We start from the raw sequence: 21225 nt of genomic DNA, 5'->3' as shown, positions 1-21225 counted from the left end.
CATCTTTAATCTGCATTTGGTAACAGCTTTTAACACTACTATATCTATTTGCTATGTCTTAACTAGCTTGCTTTTACTGGCTTCAGAATAAACAGGGCAAGTGTTAAAGGCAGGAAAAAGTACTTCTCCCTGAGTGATGGAACGGAATATGAACAGTCCTTAAGCAGAAAAGTCCTGTTTTAAAAACCGCGTTTTTGGTGAGCTTCTTACTATGTGGCTTACCAAGGCACATCTGATCATTGGGAAACATTTCTCTATTGCAGGGGCAGCAGAACACTTTTGCTTGGGAGGGCCAAACATAAGGTCTGTCGTTGTCCCCATCTCTCAGGTTGCTGACTCTGGGGGACAGAAATACTGCCATTGCCCTTCTGGTCTGCACCATTCTGCTTACTATGCTCTGTAGTATAGGTGGTATAGCTTTTTTTTTTTTTTTTTTTTTAATGTCCTAAGTATGCGATTGCTGAATTTGGTAGCTTGAAAGATTTGATTATAACATTGAGTAGTGTGCTGCAAGTTTGATACTTTTTTCCCTTTACAATAGCCTGTACATGAAATCAGTTTCAATTACTTTAATCTCAAAATCGTTTTTTTTTTTTTTTCTCCCCCTCCCCCCCCCTTTATTTGCCAGGTATTGTGAATTTTAACATGGCAGACGTAGATAAGTAAGTATAAACTTAGTTGCATACATTTAATGAACTGTGGACTGGATTGACATGATTTTAGTAAAATTGTATGTTTTTATAGATTAGCTTGTATGTTAATGCTTAGTTGCTTTTTATAGCTTGAGTAGATTTGAGTTGTAGTGGAGATGGGGCACATTAAAGCATGGTTTATGATTAGATATTCTGGGAGTAGGGTTTTTGGGAGTATCAGTTGGTGCTCCTAATGCTTCTTACTGGAAAATTGGGTGGTGTTTTTTTTTTCCATTTATCCTTTGCCGCCTTTTCCTGTACTTGATGCCTGCTGTGAATACCACCTATGGATGCCTAATCTGAAAGTAAGATCGTCATTTTCTGACCTTTTACAGTTTGACTAATGTTACTCCTGGGGATATTTTACATGCTTTGCAATACACAACGGTGACTGTATTGACCTTTTAAATTCTTGCTTTGCATTTATATCCAGGAATACTGTAATATCAATATCTATTCCCCCTCCTCACCCCTTCTCAGTTTTGCACATTCCCCTGCTGAAGCTCATCCATGACTTGTACTCTTCCTTCTGGCCCTTGCAGGTTCATTCTCACTTCCTCTCCATAGCCTTGAACTCCCAATGATCCCTTCTCTATCCAGACTTTGTGGTTGCTGGGCCAGCTACTGCAACCTTTTATGCCTATGTGATCCAGGAATGTTATACTACTACACAAGTTGCCATGGTTCCACTCATCCAAAATATTCACAAAAAATTCTGTGTGAATTTTGTTGTGTAGAAGCTTCTACTTTTCTCATGGTTACTATTCAATCTTGGTGCTTTGCACAACTGAATAAGTGGTCACTGCTTATTGTATGTTATATGTTGGTTTAAAGCTTGTTCTTGACTTTTTCCTTGATCACTTTTGTCGGACCCTTCACTTTTAAGTAAATAACTGCTTTGAACTATGCAGTGGAGGAGTAGCCTAGTGGTTAGTGCAGTGGACTTTGATCCTGGGGAACTGAGTTCGATTCCCACTGCAGATCCTTCTGATTCTGGGCAAGTCACTCAACCCTCCATTGCCCCTGGTACAAAATAAGTACCTGTATATATGTAAACCGCTTTGAATGTAGTTGCAAAAACCTCAAAGGCAGAATATCAAGTCCCGACATGACATTCAAAAGGTGAAATGTCACATCTTCCAATATAATGTAATTCAAAGCCTTTGTAGAGCAAATGTCTTGGCTGGTTCACTAGTTTTGCTTATACAGGAGGGATATTTGTAGAGTTGCTCTTTTGAGCCTCAGAAGTAGTAGCTTTTCTAGCAGTATGTTGAACTATAATCTTTTGCCGATAATTCCCCCCCCCCCCCCCACCCTCTGTTAATATAATATGCATTTTAGTCAAAGGCCTGTTCCATGTTCATCTATCCATAGGTAGATAACACTGGATTATCAATTTGTGCCTCCAAAGACTTCAGTACCTGCAGAACTCTAAGCGATGTCAGTTGAGATTTAGCAATGACCCAGTTTGACATGTTCGTATTCTATTCTCTGCAGACGGTTTTGAAAAGAGTTCTGCTCAGCCTAATAAGTTACAACTAGCTTGGTGTCCCAACACCACCTGATATGCTGTGATAACCATGCTTTGTACCTTCTGAGGCACCCTTGTTAGGTCACCTTACAAAGTTGAAATTGAATTACGTAAGATGTGACAGGAATTACGTAAGATGTGACCACAATATTAACTGTGGGGGAAAAGTGGTGAAGGTGCATTAGATGGAACAAGCTCAGAAAAGTTATAACTTTGTGTATCAAGCTTTTTACAAACTTGCAAATACAAAAGCATATAACTTTGAAACCCCAGATGTCAACCAATTGAATAAACAAGTTGGATGCAAAAAGGGAATTTTTAATTTAAGATTAATTTTATTTTTGTTACATTTGTACCCGTGCTTTCCCCTTCATGGCAGGTTCAATGCGGCTTACAAGGGGCAATGGAGGGTTAAGTGACTTGCCCAGAGTCACAAGGAGCTGCCTGTGCCTGAAGTGGGAATCCAACTCAGTTCCTCAGTTCCCCAGGAAGTCCACCACCCTAACCACTAGGCCACTCCTCCACTGTTGCTACTATTTGAGATTCGGAATGTTGCTATTCCACTAGCAATATTCCATGTAGAAGTCGGCCCTTGCAGATCACCAATGTGGCCGCGCAGGCTTCTACATGGAATGTTGGTAGTGGAATAGCAACATTCCATGTAGAATCTCCAACAGTAGCAACATTCCATGTAGAATCTCCAATAGTATCTATTTTATTTTTGTTACATTTGTACCCTGCGCTTTCCCGCTCAATGCGGCTTACATGGGGCAATGGAGGGTTAAGTGACTTGCCCAGAGTCACAAGGAGCTGCCTGAGAAGTGAGATATAACTTGTAAGAGCTCATCTGTGTTGAAAGTGGCTTTGCATTAACTTCAGTTTATTATCACACAGCAATCTTAGAAAGCGAACACAAGTGTCCCTCAGTATAGTTAGGAAAGCTGCCAAAACTCTGGTGTTTTGTCTGAGTCTTCAATTTAACAGTTGGAATTTTTCAAGTTCACGGTAAAACAGGCTGTTTAGTTTCAGGTTGATGGATTGAGGTTTAACTGTTTAATCACATTAGAAATTCTGAGAGCCAAGTTGAATCTGACTAGGCTCTAAATGTAATACCCCATTTCTAATCATTAAAATGTTTTCATTTAATTATATGTTCAGGTCTTTGTTTTTAGGTGGTAGACAATTGGTGATTTAAGAAATTGTAAGTTTTGTAACTTTAAAAAGTAGTTAACTGTTTCACAATTTAGATTTTTTGATATGTTAATGTTTGTCATTTTGTGTTTGTGCAGTAATATTAGCACAAAATGAGTTGGGCCTATTCATTACAAACTAAGCTGTACAATACCTTTTTAAGGAACAAACTTTTCATAAGGATGGTTGCTCCTATTTTCCCCATAGATGGGGGAAGGGAAAGGAAAATGGGATTTGATATTCCGCCTTTCTGAATATATGTAAACCGCTTTGAATGTAGTTGCAAAAACCTCAGGCGGTATTTCAAGTCCCATTTCCTCCTTTCCTTACTGGGTCCCTCCCCCTCCCCTATCTTGCCTAAGGCTGTGGGGAGGTGCAGGTTGGTATTTGCATCTGGGCAAATACATATGCTGCTTTGTGTGCACTGTGACACACTTTTTGGCTTTCTCCTGGTGTGAGGTAAGCTGTTTCTGTATTTAAAAAAAAAAAAAAAAAAGTTTCCATTGCTCATCTCAGCACTGTTTCGTTTTTTTTTTTTTTTTTTTTTTCCTGGTGGATTGTTTTGATTTGAGGGTTCTTCGCTGGTTAGAATGGCACACTTTTTTCTTTTTAAATTTTTGACAGGCTTTTGGTGTCCGCTATGCTCCCAGCGTGCTGGCACCCTTTTCAGCCAGTATTTTCTTGATTGGACCTTTGTTTTCCACTGCCCTCCCGGGAGTGCCTTCAGAGTCCATTTGTTTGTGGGAAGGCTTTTAGCACAGGCATGGATGGTTCTGGTGTCTGCTGATGCACTAGTGGGGGCAACGGTTGAGTGCAGACGCCCGTCTGTTTACAGCCTGATTTTTATTTTTTTTTTCTCCTGCCAGATGCACTAACTCCACGGAAAGAACCCGTCCTTTACTGATCCCTTAGCGAATCAGTAAAAAACGAGCATGCATGAAGGAAATAGCATGCAAATGAGCTGCTCGCTGTTAGCTCATTTGCACGCAGTTTCCTTCCTAAGGAGGGGAAGCCAGTCGGCTAGCTGAGCATGCGCAGAGCAGCCAATCGTTATGCTGGCTGAGAGAGACCTGCAGGGGCATAATCGAAAGGGATGTCCAAATAGTTTTGATTTGGGCGTCCTCGCACGTCCCGATTCTCTCTGACGGTGGTCATTTCGGGCATGTAAGAAAAACACATCCAAAAAGGACACAATCACAAAATCTGAAGAAATGTCCAAGTGTTCGTTAGGGACGTCCTTTTTTTTTTTTTTTTTTTTGAATGAAGGACGTCCAAGTGTTAGCACTTGAAAGGACGTCCCTGACGAGCACTTGGGACTTTTTTCCTTCTGATTTTTGCGATGGGTGTCCATCTCTGCATGGGTCCCACTCACAGCAGCCCCAACGAGAGATGCAGACCTCTCGTTAGGTTTTCCACGCTGCATGGGGTCGGAAACGATAGTGCATCGCATTCACATTATAATAGTAATAAGCTCATTTGCATTCCGTTTTCGTTAGCTGCTACCGTGACAGGAAAATGGCTCATAGAACCTTTCGGTGCATGTCCCGGTTTACTACTTGCGCACTAAACTGGCTAGAACCAGTTTAAAAACCACATTGCTGGCTCGTTAAGTTTAGTGCATCTGGCCCTAGGGATTGCTTTTGGCAACTTTGGGGGGCTTTTTTTTTTTTTATGCTTCACTCAAATCGCCTTCACTTCTAGCTAGTCTTTGGGGCTATTACAGCTTTTTATTTGTTTCGGTGGCAGTACCAGAACGTTTTTAGGAGCATCAGATGTGCTATTTGACTTCGCGTTTATTTAAAAGAAAAAAAATTAAAGTACAAAAAAAAAAAGTAAATGTCCCTCCTTGCAGGATGATGGCTTGAACCTGTCTTCAGTTTCTCTGTCTGTGTATCAGGCTTTGTGCAGCAGTCTAGCCTGTGGGTGTTGTATTTCTTACTTGACTCCAGCACTGTGAGATAAACGCAAGGCGCAGTGCCGCGCAGGGTGCATGGAGCAAAAAACTAACATGGCGCCGTGCCCCTGACGGGCATGCATACCAAGCCCAGCGGGGGCAGGCGAGGGAAGGGTCAAGCCCCATCGCCAGAGGCTCCCCGCTGGGCAACAGGAGGAGCCACGGAGGGGCTTGGCTTAAAAGCCTGCGCAGAAAGCTGGGTTGACCGTTTCTCCCTCAGGCCATGCTGGTTGCTGGCTTCCTCCAGCACACATTCAGCTATAGCCTTTCTCAGTCCTGAGTACTCTTCATGCTTTTACTGCATAAGGATACCTTCTGCAGGTTCCTTAATTTCATTCTCTTTGAGTGTGAATTCTCTTTGCTAGACTGCCTTTTCAATCTCTAGAGAATAATTTTTTTAACCACCTTGCTACGTTTTCCCTAGAGAATTGTTTCTGGCTGTCCTGCACGCTGGGTTTCCATTTCTCTGCTTCATTACTGAGTATTCAGAAGCAATAGCAGTTTGCCTTGGCAGTGTTATTTGCCTTTCTTATAGGGTAGATCCTTTGGGATTCAACTTCTCATTTTTTTGTCTTCGGGGGCTGCTGTCCTTTTCTTTGTGGTTTGATTTGGCAGGACGGTTGCAGGCATTCTTTTTGTTTTCAAAATTAGCGTCTGAGCTCTTTGCATTGCACCTTATTTCTATCTTGAATGCCATTCTCTCTCTTGTTGGGTATGCCTATTTTAGGGGCTGGCAGTGTCAGGTCTACCTTCTTGGCTTCTTTCAAGCCATACTGTCTGGGCTGGCATCCTATTTTTTTTTGGGGGGGCAGACTGGACAGCCTGTCTTTGGCTGAACTGATATCTGGTCTCGCAGAGGGTGGCCATTTGCCTCCTACTGTGCTTACATACTGGTTCGCCCAGGGCTGCCATTCTGTTTCCTTGCATGATTATCTTCTGGCCCGTCCCTGTTTGTCTTGCTTTGAGCCTTCATCCTTCTCCATCGTGGCATGTCTTGCCTGACTCCATCTCTAGCTTCTGGTATGTTTTGTCTTGATGTTGAGACTTTATCCTTTTTGGGGGGGTGGGGGCGCCAGCCTTGATTTGTCACTGGAGGGTGGGCCTGGCTCAATCTCTGGAGGTCGAGTTTTGTTACTTCTCTGTGGTTGAACCGAGCCCCTTATCAGACAGTAACTACAGGGTGTACCTCGCTGTCTATAGCGGGTGAGAATTGTATTGTCTCTAGTGTTAAGCCTGGTGCTGTTTTCGGAGATTAAGCCCTTTTCCTTCGAGCCAGGCGTGACTCTCTCTTGATGTGGGTTGTCTGGGGCCTGCTCGGGTCTTCCTCTGAGAGCCCTAGCGGGACTTCATTCTGGATGTGTGGTGTCCCTTTCATTTTGTTCTTCAGGAGTGTTTGGGGTTCTCACCCTCACCCCACCCCTTCTGAAGATCTTTGTTTCTGGCTGTGGGGGTGTTGCTCTCGTCTCTCTGGTCAGATTGTGGCTGGCTGTCTTTAGGCCATAACCACTGGACAACACAACAGTGCCTGAACATTACGACCCTGATCCAAGACCTGCACTGACCGTAACACGATCTGTAATATGTTACGTTAACCACATCAAACCAACATTTAGCTTGGAAAACGGTACAAATGGTGAAATATATTTAATTTCAGGCTGCGAGTTTATTCTTGGCTGCTGGCAGGACTTGGGCTCTGGTTCTTGAGTGATCCTTTGCCTCCGAGGAGGGGTTTACATATATGTTCTGAGAGTTCAGAGTATGTATACCGGAAGGTGGCGGTTCAGTTGCCTTTCTTTAGGGGACTTTTGGCTCGTTTTGCGCCTATCAATGTCTTTGTTAAAAGTGGGGTGTAGTGCATTTGGCTCACTGGTTAGGGTCCAGGCCATTTTTGGTTCTGTATTGCTGCTTCCAGTCTTCTGCTATGGTGGGGAGTTACACAGCATTGGCTCGGAGGGTGGTATGTTGTTTCCTCTCTCTGGGCTTTTGGTAACTCCCTAAGCTGCTGCTTCAAGCTCTAAGGGCACTGGCTCTCTTCCTGGTGCCTTTGCCTTTTGTTTTGGGGGCTTTGATTTCTTGTCCCTCTTTGAGATCTCTGAGCATCCCACCCTACTGCTCTCTGCTTTGCTACATCCCATTATTTCGTTTGTTAGGATTTATTTACCGCCTTTTTGAAACGATTCCCATAATAGAACATTTTAATAGCACAGCAAAGATCAGAGATGATTAAATGTTCTCAGCTAGGGTAGGAGTGGATAAACTTGTCCCTGCTGCAGTATGTGCCGCCCGTGTCACCTCTTGTGTGTGAGACGAAAGTTGTTGTTGTTTTTTTTTTTTTTTTCCCCTTTCCCTTCCATTAAAGGCTGGTTGAAGGCCAAGCTTTTAGTCTGGTATTGATGACAAGGAAGAGAAAAAGTATGTTCTTACCTGATTATTCTTTCCTGTAGTCATACCAGTCCAGACGCCATTCCTTTCTGCTTTTCGTTTAGGTTTCTACCTTGTTGCTGCTTCTAGGGATCGCCTCCACCCCTGCTGTGACTTAAGTCGTTTTTGCTCCTGGAGGCAAGGGATCTTTTCATCTCGGGGCAGCATTTCCTTTTGTTCTATAGACCATATGCCTATGTCAGGTCTCAACCGCTCTTGATTGTGCCTCACAAGCGAGCCACTGCTTCTGCTACAGGGCAGTGGCTCTCCTTGATGTGTAGCATGCTGCCCTTGGTCACACAGTAACCCTGGAAGATCTACCGCCTGGATGTTCTTAGCTTTCCGGTGGGTTCTGCTTCCTCTTCTGTGTAGCAGTTGAGAGCACCATGGCTATTTGAAATGCTGAGCATTCCAGGCTGCATGATACTCTTAAGGGGCAAAGTACTTGGAACTATTTTCTGTCTCCTGCTGGTGGATGGACATAACCCATTAGTCTGGACTGGTTTGGTATGACTAAAGAAAATTATCAGGTAAGAACATAATTTTTCCTTCAGCAACAATCTTGCACTGCTGACCTAATCTGAGCTTTCTAACTAGTGTCTAGCTGATGTAAATGCAGGCACCTATGTTTAGCCCTAAATTAGGCTGAAAATAAGCTCAGTCTAGTAAACCAGCCTAGAAAATGTTACATGATTCTAGGAGGTTGGTGCTTGTGAGAACATTCAAAGTCTAATTTGTGATAGATCCAATGACTTAATATATAATCCGACAGGGAGGATTTTTTTCCCTTGTTGCAGAATTGAAAAATAACTTGTTGGAAGAGGTGAATCTTCTAATGTACTTGAGATACATTTAAGTTTTTAGAAATGCTGTATATCCTTCTAATCACTTTAGTAGTATCTTGCACAGTGGCACAGTCTGGGCAATTTATTAATATGCTCTTAAGTAGAGGAGTGTGGTAGCCGTGTATTGGACATAATACATTTCTTGATTAGCTTTCGAAGGTTGCCCTTCTTCGTCAGATCTGATGAAGGGCAACCTTCAAAAGCTAATCAAGAAATGTATTAAGTTATGTCCAATAAAAAAAGGTATCTTATTTTCTTTTCCATGTTTTATTTTGTTTAATATGCTCTTGAACTTGGTAGAATTTTTTTTTTAAATATACACTTTTGTAAAACAGCAAAGAACAGAATGAACTGGATCAACAAGACATGGAAGATGTTGAAGACGTAGAAGAAGAAGAAGCTGGTGAAGATGCAAACAGCAAAGGTACCCACTTGAGCACTGTGGATGAACAGTAAGATTACATTAATACGCTGCACTTTAATGTGCAGAATTGGTGGCATGCTACTGCTATCAGGTACAAACTTAGGGGCAGATGTAGTTAAGTGTTAGGCTTTGCACACAGGTTAGTTCACCTTTAGCAGACAATTTTGTGGGCACACAGTTGAAAAGCCTTCGTAGACACAGTGCAGATCCCATTTCATGCTAATGAAGCTATTAGCTATTCAGTGAAGTACACAGATGACCAAAAGGTTGAGAATGCTGGGATTTTGATACATGATTGGAGAGGTGTGAAAGATTAGCTCATGTGTTGGTGAGGATTTTCCTTTTTAACCAAGAACATAGACCCACAATTTTCTGGATTATGTAAAAAACACGGGTAAGAAGTGAGGAGTTGTTGTGCTGGGCTGTTGTGCTCAGACCTGTGTGCGTTCGATTTAAGATTGTCGGCACTCCAAGTTGCATGCATATAAATATTGGTATCCATTTTATGCATAGAATAGCATTTCCATTATGTGCTCATGTTAATCCAGCTGCCGATTTGTGTTCAAGACAGTTGCTGCTAGCTCAGGGCACATCTCATGTTAGCATATGGTTTCATTACTTCATTGGAGAGCAAACATATTGGCATTTACTTTAGTGTCAGGAAGCTGTGCACTGATTCTCAGTATCTTGCATCTGGAAATGTTGCATGCACATATATTCCAGTCACGCATAGGTATATGAATGCAATGCCCGTTTCACAGCCATAATACCTGCTTTTAATACCACCTTCAGAAGTGCAATAACCTAAGCTAATCCCTGAGACATTTTGTTCATCTATTTTCCAGTAAAAGAGGTGTAGATAAGTCATATTTGCACAAAACTCTCAAGTGCCAGCCACAGAAGAGCAAGCTAATTTTTTATTTCCTCTGTGCTAAAATCACAGCATTTAAGCCTTTGATTGTGTGTATACTTTGTTCCTGGGTTTAATAGCTAATTACTTCATTAGGTTTAAATGAGCAGTGATTTCTATGAAATCCTTTGCACAGTTAGCTAAACTCCTAAACCATAAATAACTTGGTTGTCCACAGAACCTGTGCTAAGCTGTCTGCTAAGCCTCCTACACTTCATTACATCAGTCCTTGAGTGGGCAAGTTTGAATAAGAAAAGCTTCAAAAGTAGGTAGCTGTTTAGCCTCGTTTTGAATAGAAACGGCCTGACTCAAGTGGGGAAATATGTTCCAGATATGATGCAGTGAAGGTAAAAGTGACCCTTGAGTGTATAGAGGGGGGAAGAGGAGCTGCAGATTGAGTAGGGAAGTTTGTTCTACGCAGAAACAAAATAAGGGAGCTGGTGGTGTGATCTGAAGCGTGGTTGTATAGCTGTAGATACTGGCAAAAAATCATGCAGCTGAATTTTAGGTTTACGTGGAGAGGCTTTAATGAGACCTGATGAGGAGCCAGTTGCAGTTGTCTGGTGGGTAAGAATTCTAGTAGTGTGCTCAGAAAGGGAACTCTTAACTTTTCCTAAAATCAGTAGTATTACATGTGCATAGAGAATAAACATGAGAGAGAACAAAGGTTATTTATTACATTTGTACCCCGCACTTTCCCGCTCATCGCAGGCTCAATGCGGCTTACATAGTAGCAGGAGAATACAATCTGTAGTATCAGGATCAACAAAGGAGGTATGTGGTAGAACAAATGAACAAGGGGTAAATGGGATAAAAGAGGTATGAGAGAGAGGATAGGTAAGGAAGTGGAGTGATAGAGAGGTAGGGGAAGAGCATGGAGGTTAATAAGGTTGGTAGGAGGTAATTTCTGAGTCATTGTTAATGATTAGATGAACCGGTAAATGAATGGGATGTTTGTTTATGGTAGGTCAAGTTGTTCGGGTAAATCTGTTTGAATAGATGGGTTTTCAATAGTTTCCTAAAGGGAAGGTATTCACTAGTTGATAGAATGTATCTGGGTAGAGCGTTCCAGAGTTGGGATCCCAGGTATGGGAAGTTAGATGCATGATATGTTTTGTACTTTAGTCCTTTGCAATTGGGAAGGTGCAGGTTAAGGTATGTTCGTGAAGATGTTGACCTGTTTCTGGATGGACGATTTAATAGATTGACCATGTAACTTGGTGATACTCCATGGATGATCTTGTGGATTAGTGTGAGGGCCTTAAAGTTGGCTCGTTCTTTAATAGGGAGCCAATGAAGTTTCATACAGAGGGGTGTTGCACTTTCGAATCTAGGCTTCCCATAAGTCTAGCTGCCGTGTTCTGGGCAGTTTTGAAGTTTTTTCATGATTTGGGCCTTACATCCAACGAAGATACTATTACAGTAATCAGTGTGGGTGAGTACCGTGGATTGTACCAAATTGTGGAAGGTATTCAAGGGGAGATAAGGTTTCCACATCCACATCATGTTGAACATTTTCTTGGTGATGGATGTTGCGTGGTCTTCAAGGGATAAGTATTTATCCAATATAACTCCAAGGACTTTCAGATTGTTAGAAATAGGAATTGATATCAGGAGTGGTGAGAGTAGTTGGATGGAATGTGGAATATTGGGAAGACAGGATTAAGCATTGAGTTTTGTGCTCTGCAGCTCTACTTGCCTTTTTAAATTTGTGGTAGAACTTGAGGCCTCAAGAGGGCACAAAAATTACTACTATTACTTAACATTTCTAGAGCGCTACTAGGGTTACGCAGCGCTGTACAAATTAACAAGGAAGGGCGGTCCCTGCTCAAAGGAGGACAATCTAAAGGACAAAATGTCAAGTTGGGGCAGTCTAGATTTCCTGAGTAGAGGTGTAGTGGTTAGGTGCCGAAGGCGACATTGAAGAGGTGGGTTTTGAGCAATGATTTGACGATTTGATTTGAAGATGGGCAGGGTAAAATAATGGTATACAGTCATTACTGAGACTGCATACAGTAGACACGTTAATACAATAATGCAGTGGTTCCCAAACCTGGTCCTGGAGGCACCCCAGCCAGTCAGGTTTTCAGGGTATCCACAACGAGTTTTCATGAGACTTGCATTCATTGCCTCCACTGCGTGCAAATCTCTTATGAATATTCATTGTGGATATCCTGAAAACCTGACTGACTGGGGTGTTTCCAGAACAAGGTTTGGGAACCACTGCAATAGTGCATCAGCTGGACTGATTCTTCCAGCAGATAGCAATTTTAATCCACTTTTTCACCCCCAACTCCACTCAACTTGCAAAGCAGCATAGTACGTTCTACCCAGAATCCTGGCCGTAGCCTTTCATTTTATTGTGCTCTGTTGGAAACATTTTCCAGCTCTTAGTATTGGCAGTTAATATTTGGTATGATTGGCTCTGTAGCAATAGTGTGATCACCCTGTGGCCTGTGTAAAGGACTTAATTGGAATTTTGGGCCTGTCCCATTGAATCAGGAAGGTAGTTGTCGTGTTATGCTGGTCATGGCTTTGGTTTATGTTGTGCCAGAATTGGTTGGTGTCTATTTTTCCTCTTGGTTTCTCGGTGTTGGGTCAGGCTTTGTATGTTTTGTTTTGTTCCCCCCCTCCCCCTCTTCCTGTCCATTCCAAGATGAATGTTAGTTTGTGATGGTCTGACCGTGGGGTTGGTGACCATAGTGCATCTCAGATTTTCATCTTGTGACTGCTTTCCATTCTGTAGGTTAGCATGTGTAGCTGGTGCCCTTTGTTGAGGGTGATGGTGGTGGTGGTTGTTTTGGAAGTTCATATGTCCAGGAAATCCATTAGGTCTTGCATGTTCGTGTCTTTCTGACATTCCAGGTGTAAATTGGTGCTGCCCAGTATAACCACGTTGTCATTGTGAGTGCAGGTGTTTGAGATGAACCCCATGAAGTTATCCTGTGTGTTTGACCAGTTTCCAGGTGGGCGACAGAATAGGGTAAAGCATGGAGTGTGTGTGTGGTCATTGATTTTACAGGTTATGATTTCCAGATAGGGGGTTATGAGGGCAGATGTGCGTTCAAGATTGAAGGATTTGTAGATGATGGTGAGGCTTCGCCTCTTTTGGTGGTCCGGGTTTGATGTGAGATTTTGTATCCTGGTGGGCATGTGTCTCTATTAACTAGGTCTTCTGGGGATCTTATCTGTGTTTATGAAACAGTTGTTCATCCTCTAGCCGGTTTGATGGTTTTTCTTTACTACAGACCTTGTATTTATGTATCCTATGGGTATTGGTAGCGTGGAGTCGGTCTGCTGTTCTGTGCGTTCTATTTGGATTAGCTGACGTTCAGACCCATTTTTCTGTGTTTGAGATTTTTCAGTTGGTGTTGGTTGGTCTGTGTCTGGTATTAACAAGTGGGCTTAACGCTATTCTTGGTTGTGGGCGGGCTTTTTGTTAGAACTGGAATGCTTTGTTGAGGGCATGTGGTTATCAACTGCAGCAGCTTTTACTCAAATAATTGCCAGTATTCGAGTCCCAGGTCACATGGTCATATTTTTCACCTTTCTCATCTCTTTCCTAGATTAAACTTCTCCTTCCACAAGCATTGTTGTACTTTCTTCCCCTGTTACTGTTAATGTGGGGAGGTGGCTCCAGTGTTCACCTCCTATTCAGACTGCAAGAAGCAGTGCTAGAATTGTTCCCTCCTCCCACTTCCCTCTCATAGAAATAGCTTGGCCTCCCGAACACTCCTTTTTAGGAACAAGAGAAGCAGTCGGCTCATGCTGCATCCATCAGCATTAGGGTTCATGGTGGTGATGCTGTTGTGGCCCAACTCAAGTGAAATGGCAGAAGGCAGTGGCTAGCCCAGTTAGCTGTTTTCCCAAAATAAAAAGGGGGGGGGACTTTAATATAGAACGACTAGTAAAAAAGGCTCGTTTCTGGAGCCAATGAAACGGGCGCTAGCAAGGCTTTCCTCTGCCCCCCCCCCCCCCCCCCCAACCACCGCAACTTCGTCGTCACTGACGCCATTGCACCGCCCTGCTCGCCGTCGATGTGTGACTGAATTGCTCCGCCCTCAACGTCATAACGTTTGATGCGAGGGCGGGGCCCAGAGACTGGGTGATTTTCGTGGCTTCAGCACCACGAACTTACGAACCTTGGCTTCAGTGACTTCAGAGAATAGAACATTGAGGGTGAGTTTTTTATATATATATATATATATAGATATAGATATAGATAATAAACAATGGCAGTCCAGTGTGGCCCATCTAATCTGCCCAGTGGTAGTTAGGGTGTAACTTCCATGTTATGCAGGTGCCTTGTTTTGACATGCAGAAGTCTTTTGACTTAACGCTTCTGAGCAGAAATTGATAATTGGATCTCTTTTAAAAAATTAAAAAAAAAATCTCTTATCCTATGCCTCCTTTGAATTCCGTCAGATGTAGCTATCAGAAAAAACTAGAGAAAAAGCAGTTTGGGATAGCGGTGCTTCCTCCAGCTTGTGCGGACTGACTTTTACTGCTACTTTCTGATCCCCTAACAGATTTTGAGCCATTTCTGTCTTGTGCATAATTCCTTCATAGTAAAGGGTGGCTACTTACTCCCTACTAAGCCTTTGGGTGGGAGATTTTTCCAAATCCACTGTTATAATCTAGTTTGAGCACACATTAGAATAGACATGCTATGTACTGTGGTCCACATCTGTAAATAGATTCAAGTATCCACTAAAAGTTGAGTGTAAGGAGCAGGCATGTTTTGAGAGGTCACAGCAAATACGGGGGGGGGGGGGGCTAACTCTGGCCTCCATATGCACTGACTTGTATACTGCAATATTAAGTGGGTTTAAATGTGTCTCTTGCTTTCACTTCAGCTCGTCAGTTAACTGTACAGATGATGCAGAATCCTCAAATTCTTGCAGCTCTTCAGGAGAGACTAGATGGCCTTGTAGGAACTTCTACAGGATACATAGAAAGGTAGGGCTACAACTTTTTTTGCACTAGTGTGTGCTTGCTGGTTCACTTTTCATAACCCCTGCTGTCCAAGGCCAGTTAAAATAATTTGACTATTGGTAATGTACTTTCTCCCTGGAATTCAACATGAATCAGCCACGTAAGTTGATGTCATCCAGGGTAGCTCAAACATCAGCTTCTGAGCAAGTATGCCCCTTCCTGAATATTACAGTCCTGTGGAGATGCCTCTTGTCTATTTCTGTTCTGACAAATGGACATGTTTGTAGCTGTCAACACCTTTTATTCTGCCTGCCTTAAGAAAAGGAGACTGGGAGAGGGTTTAGCTTCCATGCTTTCCAAAATGTTGGAGGAAAGGCCTGGGTGAAGACTTCCAAGCTACACAGGAAGATGGACCTGAAAGCTATAAAATCTGCCTTGGCTGCTTTTGGGTCAACTTGCAGGATGTCGAAGGCCTGTTTAGTCTGCAGGCAAACTTGAGCATTTAGTGGTGAAAGGTCCTAAATGAGTAATTTATTCTGTGGCATATAAATTCACCAGCAAGGGTGGGGTATTCACCAACTGAACTCTGAAGGAAAAGGTGGCAAACGGGTAGGTCTCTGCCAAAATGCAAGATGAAACTTCAACATTTAGACATGTGGCACCAAAAAGGAGGGATTGTCTATTTTGGTGCTGAAATCTCGGTGCAGGATTTTCTAGGTGCAGAAAATGATGCTGAGCCATGGCTCCCAGGTTCTTATGGTCAGTAATGTCAGCACAGATTCACTGGTACAGAATAATCCTTGAGTAAGGGTGCAAAAATCTGAAAACTATTTTAATGAGGCCAACGGCTTCCACAGGAGCTTAGGCAATTGGCCGCAGCTTTACAAAAATGTTTTCCCTTGTGTCTTGGTCTTTTTTCCCTGTAAATCAGAATATTATCTGCTTGTTCTATCTTGCCAGAAGTAGCAACAGAAGCACCTGAACAGTCACGATTGTTTTCTTTACTGTCTTACTTATCAGCTGGCCAAACTGGTGTGACAATTATTCCAGGACTTCCTTTGCCAAAAATCAGTAGCAGGAGTGCCTCATTCATAAACATCTAGGCACACCTCTCACGATGCCCAGTGAATCCAGAAACTGCAAACAGAAATCCCCAGAAGCCTTTACTTGGAGGTATCTGAAACTAAACTGCTCCATTCAGAGGAAGATTGTGCACAGGCTGGACAATTCCCCAGTATTCCTCTGCCACAGATATACTTCACATAGTAACATAGTAGATGACGGCAGAAAAAGACCTGCATGGTCCATCCAGTCTGCCCAAGACAAACTCATATGTGTATTCCTTACCCTGAGTTTGTACCTGTCCTTTTCATGGCACAGACCGTGTAAGTCTGCCCAGCAGTATTTCCCGCCTCCCATCACCGGCTCTGGTACAGACCGTATAAGTCTGCCCTCCACTATCCTCGCCTCCCAATCACCAACCCCTCTTCCCCCCACCTGCTCCGCCACCCAATTTCAGCTAAGCTTCTGAGGATCCATTATGATCGTGGTTGAATAGATATGGATAGACTTGAGTGTAAATTTTAAGGGCCTTCGACGTTAAGTTCAGAAATTTTAGTACAAGAACAGTGCTGGACAGACTTCTACAGTCTGTGCCCTGAGAATGGCAAGGACAAATCAAACTCAGGTATACATATAAAGTATCACATACCATGTATGAGTTTATCTTGTTGGGCAAACAGGATGGACCATTCAGGTCTTTATCTGCCGTCATTTACTATGTTACTTTGTTGCTCAGTGTGATGGTAGCAGCACCAATCTGTTAATTCTCAGGAATTTTTTTTTTTTGTGTCTGCATTCCCTATTGACAGCCTCAGCTTGGGAGAACCAACTTAAGTGACCGAGTCACTATACTTCAGAAAGCAGTTGCTCACGTGCAATAAAATGTTCTCCCTATGAATGATGGGGTAAACAAACCATCCCCCACCTCCGGTTGATGCTAAGCGATGCTCAAGAGCTTGATCTGGTAGAGCTAACAACTAACCCATTGCCATTGGGTGAGATGGCTCACCTGGTGCATGTGGTTTATCCTGTTGTCCACAGAACACTTGTAAAAACTCGTAATAATCAGCAGCTAGGTTTTGAAGCTGGATTTCTGGTATAGCTGCCTATCTTGTCATAACTGTGCCTGGGCTACCTTGTATGTAAATCCTATGAATTGTGAAGTATAGTTTCTCTTCCTGAATTGTAAAAGGACTTGATTATCTGGCAATTTTTAGAAATGTCTCTGGAAGTTCTTGCAGACCATATTTGCGTTCCCCAGCCACTACGTAACTCAACAGAGCCAGTGATATTCAGCCACTATCTGTACAGCTGTATGGATCAACAGAGGCCAGAAAAGGCTGACCTTAAACTATCCATATAACTATATTGGATAGTGGATGAATGTCACCAGCCAGCTGTACAGCAGTAGCACTCGCTGTGTATAGGTATGTTTAATACACAAGTTCTGTAGATAGCATGCTGACTATTTGTAAAATATTCTAATACCACAGCAGCATTAAAGCAAATGCTGACTGGAAATTTAAATGGGTCTGTATTTTAATACCAAATTTACTACAAGTTAAATAGGAAACATGGCTCTTACTGTAAATTGCTGGATTTACCTAGACTTGAGGATTTGTCCAAGGCTTTCTGGTTTCAGTTGAACATGTGATGAAGGGCTTTTCTACAGAGGTAGAGAGAGATGTTTGTTCATGGTCGTGTTACCAGTACATCTCATTGTAACAATTTAAAATGTGGTAAAATTGCATTTCTCTAAATTAGTTGTGGAGACTCCTGCTTTTTTTCTCCCTCAAACTTTCATACTGTTCTCCACGCAGTGGTCTTCAGTAGATTGTACCAGTGGTTCCCAAACTTTTTCGGTTCACAGCACCTTTAGTGTCCATATTTTTGTTCACAGTGCCCCACCACACATTTCTTCCCCCCCCCCCCCCCCCCCCCAAAAAAGGTATTCTGGGGAAATATTTTCATGGGGGGGGGGGGGTGTACCTTTAATCCCTGAAAGAGCTGCCTTGTACTCGCTGCTTGTCTGCTGTGGCCTGATGCCAGTAGCTTACTGCCTGTGCTGTGCTTCCTAAGTCTTTCTCCTGCTCCTGTGTCAGGATCCAGGTTAACCCATGTTAACACATTAAATATGCTTTGCCACTGGACCCGTGGCCAGAAGCAGAGCAGAGACCATGTTAACATAGGATACAGTTAACGTGCACTTATTGTGCCTTTCCCTCTGCGGCACCCCTGTGAGTTTGCCGTGGTGCAGAGTTTGGAAAATGCTGGGTTGAACCTAGTGTAATGTACCTAGGGCTATCTTCTCTGCATTTGTATAACATCCTGGTTGCTGTTGCTGTGCTTTCAATTAACTGGCTGCTGGATGCAGGATCACAACGTCCTTCACTGGGTACCATTTGAGCAACATATCAAATTGAAGTTGTACTGGTTGGCTTTTTATGGAGGATAATCTGGAAGACACCTGACTATCTGAAGTCTGCTTTAGTGGCATATCCCATCATTTTGAGAGTTTAAATTGACAAGAGCCTAGTCTACTTCTGACTGTTCCCCCTAAATTATGTAATGATTTTGCTCAGAGGTGAAGACTAAACTTGAAGGAAGCATTTTAGAAAATGGGTATTTTTTTTAGGCCTTCCCTTAACTGGTTGGCACTTTTTTTTTTGCAATACTGTGATCTGCACAGCTGGTCAGAACAGAGGAGGCAGACTACTCCTCAGCCACATCTAAATTCTTGGAACAGGTCTGATGAAAGCAGTAATCACGTTCCTTGGCGGAGAAGGAGTAGGAAAAGCTACAGAAGCAGGCAGTGCAAGTCCTGTTGGGAATGTCCAAGGGCTCATGGGAAACTGTTTCAAGCCCCATTTCCCAGTAGGTAAGAAAGCTCATCAGTAACTATGTTAAGGGGTGGAGCTGAGAATATCGGCCAATAAGGTATTACCAGCAGCCCCAGAGCAAGAAGGGGGAGCAGGAGCTCGTCATCCTCAGTTTTTGACTTCAGATGTAGTCTGAAGATATGGAGACACATGGTCTCCATATACAGCCTCTATGGAAGAGATGGACAATTAGCTGCATAGTGAGGACTATTTTAAGATTTTTGGTTTTTTGGCTGTTTTTGTGCTGGAAACCAGTGTGTATGGGAGGATCTGGCCACTGTTTGCCAAGAGGGTGGGACATTCATTACCTGTCCTGACCCCGGGAAGGCAAAAGTTTGCAATGGGTGAAAGCGTTGAGACTCCCTTGGACCCCAGGTTCACTGCTGGTGCTGTTTTTTTTTTTTTTTTTTTTTCCTTTTAGCAACTGCAGCTTAGCACAGAAGCTAAGACAGTGTGAGACCAAGCTGTAGAAGCAGTGAGAAAGCAGACTTAAGGGGAGACAGATTGAAAGAACTTTAAGGGTGGTTAAATTCCTCAGCCTGACTATTTCTGGTAACTTCTTATGGATGTTCTGAATTCTAGAGCCTAAGGATTTTAGGGTCTTCAGAAAACACCACAGCCAACAAGGAAAGGATATGCAGAGCATTTTGGGGCTTTTGACCAGATGGCTGAGACTGCTGGGGGAGCTTTATGAAGATAAGGTATCGAACAGAAGGATAAAGAATTATTTGCCCTTGAAATGTTTGGGGAGGTAGTTACTTTTTTTTGAGAACTGAGAAACCTCCTTGCCACAGTAAGAGTTGGACTTTGCCTGTACCTTTGAGTTTCTCTCATTGAGCATAATAGTCAAGGAGTCAACCTTCCAGAAAGGATAGGCTGGCCACAGCAGACCTCTTCATCCTTGCTGTGCCCACAGGACTCCTATATGGATCCACCCCTAGACCATGACAATACTCAATTTACACGTTAAGCGTTCCTGGTTGTACCACCTGTTCATACTGAAGTCTTCTGAATATCCAAGTCTCTTCATCCATCTACTGATGGTCTGGACTGGCCTATTAACGGGTAAGAATAAGTTCACCAATTTTCTTTTTTGTGTGTGTATAACCATAATGTCTGCAATGACAGCACACACAGATCAGTGTATCTGTCATGAGCACAAGAAATGCAGCTTGAGCAAATTTAATCCATATTTGGTCATGTACAGGTGATTTTAAATCTTTTTAATTAGCCAATCTGATTTAGGAGTGAAATTGGTCAGCTTTGTTTACACATTCAGGAAACTTGATTTGCTTATAGTGCCATGTTTATACTTTTTCAGTTTGCCTAAAGTAGTTAAGAGGCGTGTGAATGCCCTCAAGAATCTTCAGGTTAAATGTGCACAGATTGAAGCCAAGTTCTATGAGGAAGTTCATGAGTTGGAACGAAAGTATGCTGCTCTTTATCAGCCCTTATATGATAAGGTAAGGTATTCTGTAGTCTTCTAAAGAAGTCCAAAAAAAAGTGTAACGCACTGTGCTGACATTGCTGCAAACTAACCTTTTAGTGTATATTGGAAACGTCTAGTCCTCAGTACACCTAAACGTAGTTCTTTTGCTAAGGTTCTATTACCCTATTAATTTCCCGTTGTCTTTCCATTGTTCCATTGTTCTTTTCCTTGTCCTATTCCCTAACGATACTTTGACTTTGTCTTCGCTTAACTTCTCACAATGTAATCCATAACTGATTTGTAACAAATCGTATTTCCATTATTTACAATGTATTGTAAGCCACACTGAGCCCGCAAATAGGTGGGAAAATGTGGGATACAAATGCAATAAAATAAATATAGTAAGCAGTTTTCTGCTTTGGGCTTTCAGCTCAGTTAAACCAGGGCTGGGATCAAGAACCCCATGAGCCTTCACAATTGCAAGGATTTTTCTTTTCATTGCAAATCACTTAGCCAGATTATTACAGTGGTGGTCCTTGGTCACAGTCTGCGTCTCTCCTGGACCCTTGTAGTCATGGACCTTAAATCTGACCACTTAGTTTCCTGCCTTCTTGAAGGGTCTTCATCCAAGGCAGCATACCACACTAAAAATGCATTGTTCATATAATTATACAAATGTAACTAAATAAATTTATGAACTAAATGAGCGTAAGACCCATATTCATGCTATCTATGAGATTCCATATCCGAACATGCAGCATATAACATCAAAGTACTTCACCATTATCCAGTAAGAACTGAAATTCCATTACATAGCTTCCCACAATTCCAGAACCTGTGGGATAGTTGTGTCCAACCAGCAGGTAGAGAGAGAACTGAAAACTGAGCGGAGACATCTCTTGGCATCCAGTCTAGCTCCTCAGTATTTTCCATATCCAGTAGGTGGATGGAC

At 42.6% G+C, this 21225-nt stretch overlaps 1 protein-coding gene across 4 annotated transcripts in view; it reads left to right on the top strand.

The window, feature by feature from the left end:
* The window catches only part of NAP1L1 (nucleosome assembly protein 1 like 1), a 64789-nt gene that overhangs the window by 11386 nt on the left and 32178 nt on the right, over positions 1–21225 (top strand). For 3 of the 4 annotated variants that reach the window (XM_030214133.1, XM_030214134.1, XM_030214132.1), the window contains exons 2-5: positions 629–662; positions 8970–9058; positions 14825–14927; positions 20166–20307. In XM_030214133.1, coding sequence (XP_030069993.1) covers positions 646–662; positions 8970–9058; positions 14825–14927; positions 20166–20307 — 351 coding nt within the window. In that variant the 5' untranslated portion in view covers positions 629–645. The remainder of the gene's footprint in view (positions 1–628; positions 663–8969; positions 9059–14824; positions 14928–20165; positions 20308–21225) is intronic. The other variant, XM_030214135.1, reaches the window with a different exon arrangement.

Source organism: Microcaecilia unicolor, chromosome 9, assembly GCF_901765095.1.
Source record: "Microcaecilia unicolor chromosome 9, aMicUni1.1, whole genome shotgun sequence".
NCBI lineage: Eukaryota > Metazoa > Chordata > Amphibia > Gymnophiona > Siphonopidae > Microcaecilia > Microcaecilia unicolor.
Note: the sequence above shows the minus strand (reverse complement) of the source record. Positions and strands in the feature narration are given on the sequence as shown.